Genomic DNA, 15,363 nt, shown 5'->3' with positions numbered 1-15,363 from the left:
CGGTAACCCCAATTACTATGCCTAAAGGGCAGAAGCAATAAGCAGCTACCAGTCTCCCGAAGGATGACCTCGAAACGTGGTGTCTCCAACCCCGAATGGACTGATAAATTATTCTTCGTCCAACGCGGCTACAAAGCCCCCTGCTTAGTGTGCAATGACACCAACAGCACTTTTAAGCGGTCGAATCTCAAGGGGCATTTTGATGCCAAGCATGCGCACACGTACAGAGACTACACCACGGATGAGCGGAAGACTGAGGCTGCTCGCTTGCAGTCAAAAAAAGGAAAAAACCTTTCTTTGGACATCTTGTTTCTTCTGGCCTAGTGTGCCTTCTTGACCTCCTGAAATGGCCTAGTAGTCCAAAAAGTTTGCCTACCCCTGGTTTAGATAGTTGGTGGCAAACCTAATGGAGATTGTACAATCAGATTGGTAACGCACCGAACCCTTAAGATGACTCTTAAATCTCTAATCCCTTTTAAAATGGAATTGTGTTTCACAAATGTTTTCTGATAACAGTTTATTTCCTGCTAGTGAGAGCATTGCAAAGATCACAGCGTTCTCCTCCTCCTCCCGTTGCTGTTCAGCTCTGCAGTCGTACATTTTAGATCATAATTAGCAGACAAAAGAGCTCCGAGGCCCCAATCCGCCCAACTCAGTTGCAAAGTTAAAAAACGTTTGCTGATCATACTGAGGATTTGGCCATAGGCTTTCCCTGTCTCCTAAAATCACTTTGAACTCTCGTGTACTGGTTTTGTTTTACGCGCTTGTTTTCCTCTCTCATCCTTCCTAAAGTAGCTTGTATGTTTCAGATCTTCGAAGAGGAGCACAGCGTATTATACCTGGATCAAGGGGGAGTCCTGGTGGCCATGAAGCACACGTCGCTGCCAATCCGACACTTATGGTAAAAACTCTAAAGGCTTCAATAAACTCATTGGGTTTGTGGGAGTCATTGAAAATGGGGAAATGAAACAAAAGCAACAAAATTGAAAAAAAAAAAAACACCCTTCACCTGGTTATGTATCACGTAAAAAAAAATCTGGTAAAAATCAATCACTAAAAGCTCATGCAAGCTTTAAAGCTGAACTCCAGCAATACCTTACCTCATTCTATTTCAGCTCCCTCTTCCCCTTCTTCTTCTGAAGGTCTATCTGGTACATATGGTCCCTTTTTCCCCCCCATTGCTCCTCCTATTCCTCTAGATCAAAATCTAGAATGCAAAGTATCATGAACTTTATAAGGTCCATGACTGTACTTGACAACAGATTTCGGTATTTTGGGCCTGTAAATCTAGTTGGTGGTGGTTGCGTTCTGATGCCCTCAGAAGAGCTTTTCCTGAATCAAATGATTTGAAGAGATGTCTTCATGCATCTGATCATAAAGGGAAAGGTGATGATCAAAGTTGTTACCATTACATGCAGTTGGGTTAATTGGCTTCCCCCTAAAATTGGCTTTAGACTGTGGTAATAACATATGACTATGGTAGGGTCATTGGATTGGGAGCCCTTTGAGGGGCAGTTGGTGACATGACTATGGACTGAGTAATATGTTGGTCACAATATAAATACAGGTAATACTAATTTAGTGTTCACCAAGATGTTCATATGTGTAAAAAACAATGTTCGCTTTAAGAATCTAACACATAATAATAATAAGGTGAAATAATGTCAAAGAGGGAGAAAGGTCACTTGTATCAATGGCTGGTCTTTGTGATGAGTCTGGCAAGTAGCTTTTGTATGAAAAGACCTCTTATTAGCTATCTGCGTTCTGGTAAGAAGAAAAAAAATGAATCTCCGAGAAAGACAAGAGAAGCCCCAGGGTGCAGCTGAGCACTGTGTAATCTAATCAAATAGCTCATCCATTATGTCTGCATAATAAAAGAATTGTTTCATGGAATATTTTAGAAGGTGCACAGAATTTTTACTTACCCCAAATGTGACATCAGAGATTTTGCAGCACGTGGGTGAGATCTGCAGAAGGCCGAATATCCAAGGGGAGTTAATTCAATAGCCCAGCTTGATTTTTATCCATAATGTTTCTCAAAGTCTTTTAACTTTATATCTTGAATGTGATGCAAAGTTCTTCGGAAGGGACTATTGTGTGCCGGAGTTGTGGATAGCGAGTGTCATTGCTACAAATTAGACATACTTTAAAACAGAAACTTCTGACTCTAGATTTAGATCACATCTAATCTAGAAATCTGCCCAGAAAGTCAAAGAGGTCCAGTACCATTCAGTCCACCGGGTCATTGGAAGATTACAGCTATCATCATCCAGTGGTCTTGTATAGCTTTTGAAAAGTATAGTTATGTTGGATCAGAACTCAGACTGCTCAATTTCTGAGTTCAGATCTAAAGTTGGAAAACCTCTGATCCAAGTTGGAATAGATTCTGCTTGGAGCTATCCAATCACTACTACTAAGGACTTTGGGCCTGGACTTTTAGGACTTTACAGAGTCTGGACTTGCCACTCATTTTGCAGCATACCTGCACCATTTCTGATGGTTATCCAGCTACAGGTCTATAGGGAAAATAAAAAAACATATAAGAGAGGGTGATAAAGAAGGGAATTTTGTAATAAAGAAGGGATACTCCAAATTAGACGAAAGTCTAATCTAGTCTACTACCAAAGTAGCAACAAGTAAAGTACTAAAAATCTTAACTTACGTAATGTCAAAATCATTTAAAGTCTTTAAACGTGTACAGATTGTAATGGATCCCGATATCAGAGTCCTATATCAATGTTTACAAATATAGTGATGTTAATCAGCAAAATATAGGTTTCTCCTTGTTCCAACGCATTTCACAGGTAACTGCTTCTTCAAGGGACATATAGGAACGTAGGCAATCAAAGGCACTCTAAGTTAACATGGTACCACTACAAATATAAATCGAAGTTCAATAAAAAAAGGGATCCACAAGTAACAGTTGGGATAGTCAGAGAACTTTTTTAAAAAAGTAGGGACTCTTCATTTACTCTGTAGTAAATAGAAAACCAGCTTGTATAGGAGTAATAATCCTAATAGTGATGAGATAGTGCTTGTTGTCCCGAGATTCCCAGAAAGGATGTAAGTAAAACTAGGTCTATAAGTCTCAGTACCAATTTTTAGGAAGGCTCCTACTATTTGGGGTAAGCTTCAGGAAAGCGCTTCACATTGTGAGATCCTTCAAATCTAGACCAGCACTTTACATTAGACCTCCTGCCTTCTATAGTAGAGATCTCCTTTACATCTGGGCTTTTATATTAATGTCCCCAACTTTAAATCAGTGTACCCAACTTTGTAAAGAGCCTCCTATTTTACATTAGAGCCCCCTTCTAATTAGTGTACCAACTACTTTAAAAGGCCCCCCACTTTCACATCAAACATCCCTTTTTATTTAAGAGTAAACTATTGAATTCCAGTGCTGGGAGTCATTGCACTGGCTGGGGTGAATGTGCTGGATGAAAGTTATCTGTGCTAACTGGGGGTCATTGTGCTGGCGAGTAGTGATCTGTGCAGGGTGTAGGGGTTTTGTTTTGTCTGGGTCTCATTCTACAGGACCAGGGCTATTTGTGCGGCTGGGGCTTATTTGGGCCGACTTGGAGGTATTTGTGGTGGCCGGGTTTCAATATGCATCCTGGGGGTTCATTGTGCTGGCTGTGGGGTCATTGACTGGGGCTTATGTGTATGAAAGTATTTGTGCTTTCACAATTGTGCAAACAAATCAGTTTACCATACAATATTTTCCTCCTTTTCCAGGTTGAGTTTTGATGAGGGAAGATCATGGAGCAAATACACATTCACTTCCAACCCGTTATTTGTGGATGGTGTGCTGGGAGAACCAGGAGAGGAGACTCTGATTATGACGTAAGCACCCTTGGGTTTGGGGAGTGATGGTGGTAGATATTGGAAGGTCAAATGGATGGTGCAGTTACCAATTCACAGCTTCTGTGTGAGCGAGCCCTTGTGAAGTCAAGCATGTTTTTTTAAAGTTTGGAATAGAATGAATTACAGATCCAAAACAAGTATAAGGATAGAACTGAATTCCTGTAATAATCCCTTCACCTGCCCAAACATCATCTAGGGCCACCATTGAGTTTGAGGACTGAAGTGTCCTCTCACAAATGATACAATCATGGTAATCTTGGATGTTTTCCCAAAAATCTAACTCAGATCATCCTCTGCTTGCAGACCCTCACCATGTGATTTACTACTGAATTGCAATGTTTCGGTTTCATAAAATTCTTCCTCTCGCATGCAGCAAACCCAAGACTGTCCCAGCCTAGACAAAGTCACTGACTTTGTTTTATTGATAGAAGCTGGATACCATTGCTGTATATTGTGACTAACAATCACCAAAGTTATACATCGAGAGACGATTTCCTACCATGTAGTTAGTGTAACCGGCGTGAGCCAAGTTGATAATGTAAATACTGGGCAGAGTTTCCATTGGCTGGTTCACATTTCCATCATTTAAATTAGCAATTCGGCTCATGGCCAGTTACTTTTACAGCAGGCTGTTTCCTTAGGCTGAGAGCCAATGGGAACTCTAACCTCTTTGTATTCTAGGAACTGGCCATGAGCCAGAACAAAAAGCATTCTGTTGTTAAAGACTGAACTGACCCCGACATGCCCCATTTAATAAAGTGTTTGGCAAGGTAAACAGCTGGCTAGAACCCAATTGTTATCATGGCAGCCACTTTGACATCTGCTGCTTGTGAATATTTTCATTAATTTGCAAGCTTGGCAAAGCGCAAACATTGAAAGTTCACTGCGAAATTGTGCTGAATTTAGATGCCATCCCTACTTGTGATATTTCAGAAGTTTGTTCATTCTTTAGACTTCCTAAAAGGTCCACTTTAAATTTCATCCAAAACATCAATGTTACGTTATTTCTAGATTAAAGCTTGAACAGAAGACCCTGAAGGGGCTTTCAAACTTTTTACCTCTGCATTTCAATGGTTGGATGATATTAGCAGTTGTCTATGAGTCATGCATCATTTCTATATTACTAAGAAAACACTACATAAGAATGATCAAAAAAGAAAAGTTGTGTTTTCCATGTACTTTATTTAGTTCTTCGTTGTGCTATTTTATTATTCCTTGTGTTGGAAAGATTCATTTGTGACAATCAGCAGCTTGCGGTAACAGAATTAGATGTCCTATTTTACATAAAGCACATATGGTGTCAGCCAGTAACAGAAGCTGTTATTGCAGTTTGTGACATTTAAAGAAGACATCTAAAAATGGTCTCAAACCTGAACAAAAACTTTTACTACTTCTGTAGCTTCCAGAGCCAGTGTTAACTTTTCTTGTGTTTCTGAAGCTTTTGGCTTTGGAGATTGGGGAAGGTTGAGGACTCTCTGCCCAACTTCATGTGATTTCTCTGGGTGCCAGAATAGCCAATCATAAGCATTGGGGTTACCAAGTGGAAGGAAGGTGTAAGTTGAACATGTTCACCATATCTACAGTCACCAAGAAATTTTATTTAGACCCAGCACCTAAAAAGAGTGATAAAGAAATAAATAAACATTGTGCATCAAAAGGGACCAGCAGTGTAGAGAACTTGTTTCTTCCACTGCATGGACTATCACCGACCTCTATGACATACGTAAAGAAGGGAGCTTCCTGATTTGTAACGGGTCATCAAAAACTGGCTTGGTAAATGCTGGAAGGATACATCACCGACCAGTCCCTGATATTCTATGGGGGCTAAGTGGGGAAAACTAATGATGGGGAGATCCTATATTGGCTAAGTCCATCAGAGCCTATACTCACAATATCTTTTGGATAGACTGGTACTTTAATATATTCCACATGACAAATCCAAAGATCTTGCAAAAAGAAGGTGTTTTTCTGAGAGTTTGATGCGTCAATATTGTACAATCACTTAGGTTTCCAACAAGAGTACCATTGATATGAATGATATGATGAAAGCTAGGTATTAGACATTTATATTTTTTCGGCTATTTTTTTTGCAGAGTGTTCGGGCATTTTGGTCATCGGTCGGAATGGCAGTTGGTGAAAGTGGACTATAAGTCAATCTTTGACAGACGTTGTAACCCTGAAGACTATCTTCCATGGCAGCTTCATAGTCAGGTGCTAAGATTTGTTTTCTAATAACTGATTGAAAGTTGACCAAGACATATAAAAGCTTTGTTGGAAATCCCAATCATGAACCATGCTCCCCTACAAAACAATCTCTACTTTTGAGGAAAATCTACCCACAACATTGTGGAGTGTGTCCTTCAGACAAAAGAGCTTTTGGTAAGGTTGGGTACTGATTATGGATGAGAGGATCTGGCTTTTATTTGGAGTTCCAATTCATCACCAAGATGTTCAGTAGGGTTGGGGTCAGGGCTCTGTGTAAGACACTCTTTTCAGATTCTTGAACCATGTGACACCATGTGACACCATGTCTTAGTGAAGCTGACTTTGTCCCCCTGGCACAGTAATGGTGGAACAGTTAAGGGTCTTCAACGAACTGTGAGTTTTTCCACACCACACTGGTCAACCTATTTTTTTCTGGAGCTGACTGTACACAGGGGCACAGTCTCGATGGAACACAAGGTCACAAGGTTGGTTTATTAAAGTACACTTTATGTTGTAGTATCAACAACAGATAGCAACACCTGAAATCCATAGTTTAGAGTCAGGTCCGCATACTTTAAACATATAATGTAAAGCACAAAATGAAAATAAAACGTCTTGAAAAGTTAGACTTTTGTGTTCACCTTCAACGTGGTTGTAGTAATTGTGATATGTTTTATGTTTTTAGGTCTTTTAAAGAAAATAATATAAAATTTAATTTTAAGTGTAACAGTAATTTGAGCAAAATCAACAGCAAATAATCTCAAAAAATGTAAAATTTTGTGTATATATAAAATATAATATATAGACATGTACAACTGATTATTTTGAGGCCATGATTTGATGACTAAGGAGGTATGGTTTAATTGTATGATATCCGTATATTAAAAACTTCAGCTTTATCTCACTGGAAGCTATAGTAGGTATCGAGAATTTGGTGTTCAACTGCTAAAAATTCACTGAGGTCCAAGAGGGGACCTTTTGGCTCACTTGATATTTCCCACCATTCTCTACTGTGGCCAGCAGATGGCACAAACCCACTCCTCTGAATGCCGCTCCTGGTCAGAGTTAGGCAGCAGTAATACATCTGGTTGCAGAGACAGAGAACTAATATCTTTCTGTGGTTGGGGAGCAGAAGCCGCTGCAGCGATAATTCCTGTTCCATCCTTCCCACTGATATGTTTAGAGTAAAATACTTACTCTAATATTACAGCCTATAATAACTGTGTCTCAATTCCATTCCCACAATTAATTCACCTCTGCTTCCAACAATTGCGAACACTTATTATTCCAGCAGCAATGAGCTACGTTAATCAGCCAGTCGTATAATTACCATCTCCTGTCTTAGAACAATGGTATCATTAATGCCCTCTGAGATTCCGGCAGACCTCCTGGGAAGCAGACGTGTCACCGGGTAGAAATGACTGTGCAACAAAATAAAGCAAATGTGTTGTCGTGAGAGAATCCGACCCTGCGGAGAGAATTCTCAGAGGAGAGAGAGGATTAAAAGAACATGATTAGAGACGTAGCGGGGGTCTTCAGTTACAGTTGTGGGTTACGTCGTATCTGTGGGGAATGCATTCCCTGAACATTTAACTAGCACTAGACAGGATAATACAAAAAGAGTTTGTAGAGATTGTCTACGACCAAGCAATTTGTGCTTGGAGATTGCTCTCTGCTTACTTTATGGAAGGAGTAGTATTTATTTTATATATGCATTATAGCATTCAGTAAACAAACAATATATAAATATAGATATTTCATCTTCTTACTCTGCAGGACATTTTTTTTTCAACTTCAAATAGAATAACATAGGAGGGACAAACACCTGCTTCTACATACCGATAATGAGTAAAGGACCAAAGGGGGCCAACCCTTTCTTATAGGGTTCTTTATTTTGTATTTGGTAAAGTAGAAACTGATACTAACGCGTTTTGCAAGTAATTTTCTTGGTTCTTTAGGGGATATTGGTCGATTGAAAATCTCATAAGCTACAAAACAGTTGGTTATATATATTTCAGGAAGGTCAAATATATTCCAAAAAGATGGGAGATGGCCCAATTCGATATTATTATTATAATTATTTCTTTTACCTTAAAATTTGTTAAACAGAAAATGTCAAGGCGAACAATGGAAAGCCAGTGAGTCCTGGGGCAGAAAACTTCCTCATCTCGCTGTATGTAATGTACCATGTTGACAAAATTCAGGGTAAAATTGTGGATCAGCTTGTGGTGCCCCAGGCATTTAGGAGAATGGTGATTAAACGAAGCTCAATCTGGCTCCTTTTTATCCCCTGGACTGGCACCTGTCATATGAAAAAACCAAAGTATGTGTTTTCCAGCTGTTGTGAATGCTGCCCCAATCGGCTCCAATGCCTCATTTCCGCAACCTAATGGGTACCATTGATTATCCTTTAACATGAAAATGTGTTAAACAAGGTTAAATCTTCTTGTCTCCCACTTGAGTCTTTGTGTTGTCCTTCTTTCATACAAATTTTTAATGGGGACTGGAAGTGGCAATTTTAATGCAGGTTATATGGGCGTGGTCTACTCTACCACCAATGAAAACCGTTATGAGAAATATAATTGAGCTATTGTTGGAATATATGAAAAAAAAATGCTGAATAAAAGTAAAAATACTTTATTAAACCAACTTTAGATAGCAAAGAAGCTCAATCAATGGAGTGTTTAATAACACCCAGGAAATACCACCATTGTGTTATAATCTGAAAGTCTGCTTACAGTGCCTAAGGCTTGAGTTGCTGTCTCTTTTCACTTGATTTTGTGATGCACCTCCTCCAGGAACCTCAGAGATTGGAGCCTTAATCAAAGAACACCAGGTCTGAATGTTCACATTAAAAGCCAACACCCAAAAGACACCGCCACTGAATATCCCCACAAAAAGTCAACACCCAGGAGACCCCACCATTAGGCTAAAGTCTGAAAGTCTGCTCAGCTTTCAAGCTGAGCAACCTCACAATGGCTGAGGGTGGAATCACTGTCTCTTTTCACATGACTTTGTGATGCTCCTCCAAGAACCTCAAAGGTTGGTGCCTAAATCAAAGAACATCAGGTCTCAATGTTCCCATTAAAACCCAAGGCTAAAAAATAAAAGACATACTGCATGTGGGGATGCAGAAGGGTGATGAGGGGCATGAGTTCATGGGGAACTCAAGGTGTCCCCTGTTTGCTAAATCCATGAACTAATGTGCACATTCATATCAAACCAGTTGCCAGAGGTCAATAGGAATATTAATTGGATCCTAACATGATTAGCCGCTATTGATTATCCACAGTATATTGTTTTGGAGCACAGTAATTGTTTTACATTTGGTAATATAGACACCAACTATGGCATATGGTCAGAAAGTTGTGAACACCTCATTACATGGCTAAATGTATGTAGGCACCCTTCTCTATGATTGAGCTCAGGTGTTTCCAGTGAAGGATACTCCTAATGTTACAGCATACACAGTTATGTTCTTCCATCCTTGTGGTAACAGTTTGGTGAAGTCCACCATGACTGTGTCCTTGTAGGGGGAGCCAACTCCATAAAGACATGGTGTCACGAGTTTGGTGGGAGGAACTCAAATGGCTTGTGCAGAGTCTTATTAAACAGCTTGAGAATGAACCGGAACCCCAAACAGAAGCCAAGTAATCAATCCAACATAGATGGCACAAATTCCCACAAATACAAGCCAAAATCTTGTGGAAAGCCTTCCCAGAAGACTGAAGTGAACTTGGGCAAGCCTACATAATGCCCATGGTTTTGGAATGGGATAACAAGCTCATATAGGGGTGATAGGCAGAAGAAATTGGTGAATCTGAAAAATTGAGAGCCTTGTTTAAAATTTGACAACTTATAGAGGGGATAAATCTTGTTATTAACTTTTGACCATTTTTAGCGCTCGTAAGGAGTTTCTAATGCCAATGTTGGCAATATTATGAGTAATACATTATCTCTCTGTATACAGAACTGTCAGATCTCCTCACTAAGTTCAACAAAGACTCACAATATGGCTTTCCTTTTTTTGGAAGGGGTAGAGTTGACCATTCCTTGCAATTGTTGGCTCTTGTGATTTAGCTGACTTAAATATTGCATAATATGGTTGAACCTCCAAACTTCCTTGGAACTTCCTGATGAATTGTTGGCCATAGTAGTGGTAAATCCCAACATGATCCCTCATGGTCAGGTGTCCACCAACTGTTGGTCATATAACTCAATTTTCTTTTAACTCTGCAGAACTTTACACTCCTAAAAAATGCAATGCAAACAACCTTAATTCATTGAAAACAATAAAATAAACAAGTTGTTTGCTTAATTGAGAATTTATATAAGCCTATAAAATATTAACTGCCGGGAGCCAAAGGCTGCTTAATTACGTGTACAGTATCGAAAAAATTACCAGATGTCATTTTTATGCAAATCAGCACATTCTCCCTTAGATTCCGCTCTGTTAATTACATTTGAAAGTCAGGAGAGAAGTCGTAAAAGTTTTGCGCGTTTTTCCATCATCGTCGATTATCTGAAACTTCCTTACTTCTTCCCGCGGTGACAACTCGCTTGTAACTGAAATATAGAAAATAATGGAGTTTATTTAGATGATGATATTTCGTTTCCTTGCTATCTTTCAATGCAGCCAGATGAGAATTCTTTTTTTTTTTTTTCGTGTGTCCTATTTCTACTTCGTGTTCAGCTTGACGTTCGCTGACACGAACAAGCTGAAGAGGAACAGGACTTGTCAGCGTTTGATTGCGAGTTGTCAGCCGCTTCAGGCTAGCGTCAGAGCGAATATTGTAAAGCCTGGCAGTGATGGATTGTAGTGGTGTCTGCTACATAACAAAATGGTTTCATGTCACATTTTTATGATTTCTAATAGGAAAAGTTTTACACGGACAGGTGTGCGTTGCGCATCGAGGGTCCTGGCAAAAGCCCGATGGCCTGTCTTGTTAACCTCAGCTGCTCAAAAATTCATAGTTATTTACAGGTTTTAAAGGCTAGGAAAATAAGAAATAAAATGGCTTTTTTTCTTTTTGCTATTTTTAACATCTGTATGGCACTGCAAAAAAAGAAAAAAAAACATAGACCTGCAGAAAATTCATATTTTTCCAAATAATGTTTTTTTAAAAATGCATTTTACTGCTAGAAAATGAATGAGCTCCAAGTCACCTGACAACAGCGTGTCCTTTGCACAAAATTCTGTCATTGTTGGCATGCATGGACAGTTCTCTCCTTTGGTACTACAGAGCACGACCAGAACCCAATACATATTGTTCTTGCTCTTTCTATGTTTGTAATCATTGATTGCAAATACCTTTTTTAAAAAATACAGAATACTTTTGTTCCTTGACATTGAGTGTTTTTAAAATTTAACTTACCATTGAGTTTTTTTGGCATTTAGGGAGAAGCGTGCATCATGGGCGCCAAGAGGACCTACATGAAGAGGAGATCGGAGAGGAAGTGCATGCAGGGGAGGTACGCCGGGGCCATGTTTTCTGAACCATGCGTTTGTACCGAGGCAGACTTTGAGTGGTGAGTATGAGAGTCTCAAATCAAGACATTAGGCCTGATTTATTAAAGTTATCCAAGACTTGAGTATACAGAATATCATTGGAGAAGATGGGCAATCCCACAAACCTGGAATGAATTTCATAAAAATCATTTGCTATTAGTTGGCAAGACCCAATCAATTCCAGGTTTGCTGGACTACACAGGTTCTCCCATGAAAGTCTATCTTTTCCAATTTTGGAGATCTGTCGTAGTAGTAAAACGGTTAAGCAAATGCACAAAGGTGGCCAACCAATCATGAGAGAGTTTTATTTTGGCAATGCAAACAGGGGTGAAAATAGCACACAAAATTGGCCCACAAACTAGCTGCAATTTAAGAACTCTTGGACACAGTTCCGAGTGCTAGCAAAGAGTTTTAGTCACTCATCTGTTCACACTAGCATGTGTGGAGCAATAAATTAATTTAAATGAGTGTCCCAAAGCACCTCAATCTAGAAATGAAAGTGGTTTTTGCACTGCAACACATATAGACACACATTGGGTACTTTGAAATCTTGAGCAAACCCTAAATTATTAAATTATTCAGACAGCCAATGAGATTTGAACATTTCTGATGGCTGAAAATAAAAATAAGTATCCTGGTGTTAAAGTTTTGTGAACTGACTCTCAATCATACTGGAAGAAGGAGGAAAGTCTATATCCTAAAATGATCCAAGACACAGGGGGCCGCCAATAGGTGAGGAGGAGATATTACATTGCATGATTGCGGTACTGGGAGTTGGCGGGGCTACTACTCAATTCTAACAAATGATTGACACAGAAAGCAACCAATAATGTACAAGACGAGAAATGCTATATTCTCAGGTTGGATGACCATTTTTAATCTTTTAGCACCAATTATACAATACAGTATAGAAATATGTAAAAATATGTTTTTATTGGTCTACCCCTTTGTCTACCCGCTTCTGCATGATATCTATACTTGTGGCTAAGCCAAATAACCAGTTAAATTGAATAGTGTGCTTCAAATTATTTAAACTCATAAACAAAGGTGTACCATATGGTAATCCGTAGATGTGGTGCCAGCATTTCAGATCAGTAACACACTTCCAGTACTAAGGTGACAACACTCACGGTGCTGTATCTGTGCAGGAACTTTGCCACACAAGGACAGAAATGCTTAAAAAACTATTCATCCTTTCACATCTTCATAAAATAATAGGGAAGTGTTCTGAAATCCACAGAGAGAATTAGTAGCAATGATTAATACGATCAAATAAAATAAAATGCAATCAATGGTTTGCAAACAAAATAGATAAGTGGGATTGTCATCCATCGTATTGAACGGTATTTATTCTACTTTCTTACAATATCAATGATTTGTTCACAGAACAATTTTTAGCATTTACTGATATTTAAAAAAAACTCACCCCTCCAAAAACAACTCCCAATGTGACCCACTCTTCTCTGGCAGCATGGAGAGAGTAGTTCCCCCGGTCAGCCATTATCTGCCAAGCATTCTGTAACCAGTCCTCATACATCTTCATTGTAAAGCAGCTCATGATTTATAGCTCCCAGTATTTTAGTCCCATCGTCTTTTCATTCGCCAGGTACACTCCGACCCGTCCACAGTATAAATCTTTACACTACCGAACAGTAAGTTTAAAACAAGAGCATGGGTTATAGAATCTTCCATCAATCTTTCCATGGTGTGGTATCTGGGAATATTCCATTCCTATCTGCTCCAATAAATCCTCTTTAAATCAAGTGGTAGAGAGAAGCTTTCATATAGACTGAATACCAGATGTGCCATTAAACTGATAGATGTTCTCCGCATTAATTAAAAGACAGAAGGGGCTTTGCTGAGGACAATGCCAGGGACTCGAATGTGAAGCATTATCTTGGATGCTGCGTCAAAAAGGCCCATTAAAGTGGATCAATCGTCCCCGCGTAACAAAGCGAGATGCAAGGGAGCTTTTCTAAATAAGAGGTTGCACTTGAAAGTTTTTGCATTAAAAGATCAATATTTTGTGTACGGAGGATGAGTTTTTATGTATCTACAAACACATTGGGTTATAAGGAAACAATTATGGCTTCAATGTATATATAAAAATGTAATTATCTACAATTTAATAATAACTAATACATATAATAACTAATTATATTATTACATGCTATTACTTAAAATTAATACTTATTAACATATTTACTTATATTTTTTATATAATATTTAAATTTGTAGTTTATAATTATTATTAAAATGGAGGTCATTACATTAAAATGTATTATAATTAACATTAATTTTATTCCAAATATTAGTAATTGTTTTATATATTTATTATATATTAATATAACTTAATATGTTAATTTAATAAGTTACAATTTAATTATTCATTTAGGATTATAAAAGGAATAAGGGGAAGTAACTTCTACAACTCAATCCTAAAACTTTAGTTGTCAGCCTCTAGGTACAAATATCAAAATGAAGTTTTAGCTCTTAAATTCCTGAAGGGTTTTGTTTTGGAAATTTATTCAAACATCAAATATCATAAGTTCAATCATAGGGCTTGATTCATTAAACTGTATCCTCTCTAGCCTTGGGCTGGACAGGATAAACTTTCATCAGTAAAGCTGAGTAATTCAAAAAACCCTGAATGGATCTGGTCCAGGATTCAAAACATTTGCTAACAAATAGAAAATGAATTTAAGAAATCCATTCCAGGTTTACTTGATCACCCAGGTGCACCGTTGAAAGTGTATCCTCTACAGCCTTGGAGAGCTTTAATAAATCAGGCCCATAGAATCTATAATCATTGGGGAGAAGTAAGTCCATAGATCAAAAAAATAAACAATAAAAAAATCTCAGCTCCCAACACGTTTCACCTAATCTGCTTCTTTAGGGGAAACATATATATATAAATATGTTTTATGTTTCCCCTAAAGAAGCAGATTAGGCGAAACGTGTTGGGAGCTATATATATATCTTATCTTCAACAGAATAAGTTCTAATGATTGTATTGTAATGAAATATTAACTCTTTATTGAATAAGTCCAAGCAGATGTGTATAAATAAATTGATTTTCATTTACTATTAGCGATCTTTGTAACATATGAGGATGTAATATTTAATACTTTTGCAGTCCCTTTAAATATCCGTAAAGTTGTTTCAAGTTCTTTCGTCTTGCTCTACTTTTGTTTTCTTGGTTTCGTTTGCAGTAGATTAAATCAGCGGCGAATTAAAGGTATCCTGTACTCTCGAGTTTCTCCTGTTGAATGTAATTTGAGAAATAAAATATTGTGTTATCATCCCTCCAGCAGTTTGCAGACAGTTGCTGGTAGAACAGAGTGTTACAATGATATTATTAATTCCCCTTGGGCCCAATGTTAGTGTGCGAGAGAGATCCTTGGCTTAGTAATTTGTCGATAAATGCTATTATGCAGACTGCGGCTCTGATTCATATCACCTCCGAAGTTAAGGGAAAACTTTTTACTTTTTCTTCTAGTTTCACAACTTTGTCTTGGCATTTAAAGAGGAGCACTCATAAATGAATGAAGTATTTTAGCAAAGGGATAAAGGAAGTCTGAATTTACCAGTTAGATATAGTTGTAATGTATATAGCAGCCTCATCTCAGCCTTTTTTACTCTAGAGAAAATCTTTCCAGAGGAATGCTTCAAATTATTTCCAGATCTTGGGGAACCCTGGTATAACCAATTCATTGGGTGTTAGTGGAATAATTACATTATTGATGAGCTAAGATAAATGTTCCACCTACCCTGGCAATCTGAAT

General features: G+C 38.2%; 1 protein-coding gene across 1 annotated transcript in view; it reads left to right on the top strand.

Annotated features, from left to right (window-relative positions):
* LOC140339858 (VPS10 domain-containing receptor SorCS1-like) overlaps positions 1–15,363 on the top strand; it is a 299,984-nt gene that overhangs the window by 249,760 nt on the left and 34,861 nt on the right. Inside the window, 4 exon segments of the mRNA XM_072424760.1 lie at positions 810–901; positions 3,736–3,843; positions 5,958–6,075; positions 11,468–11,598. Coding sequence (XP_072280861.1) covers positions 810–901; positions 3,736–3,843; positions 5,958–6,075; positions 11,468–11,598 — 449 coding nt within the window.

This window comes from Pyxicephalus adspersus, chromosome 10, assembly GCF_032062135.1.
Source record: "Pyxicephalus adspersus chromosome 10, UCB_Pads_2.0, whole genome shotgun sequence".
In the NCBI taxonomy this organism is placed as follows: Eukaryota; Metazoa; Chordata; class Amphibia; order Anura; family Pyxicephalidae; genus Pyxicephalus; species Pyxicephalus adspersus.
This window is presented reverse-complemented; position numbering and strand designations above follow the sequence as displayed.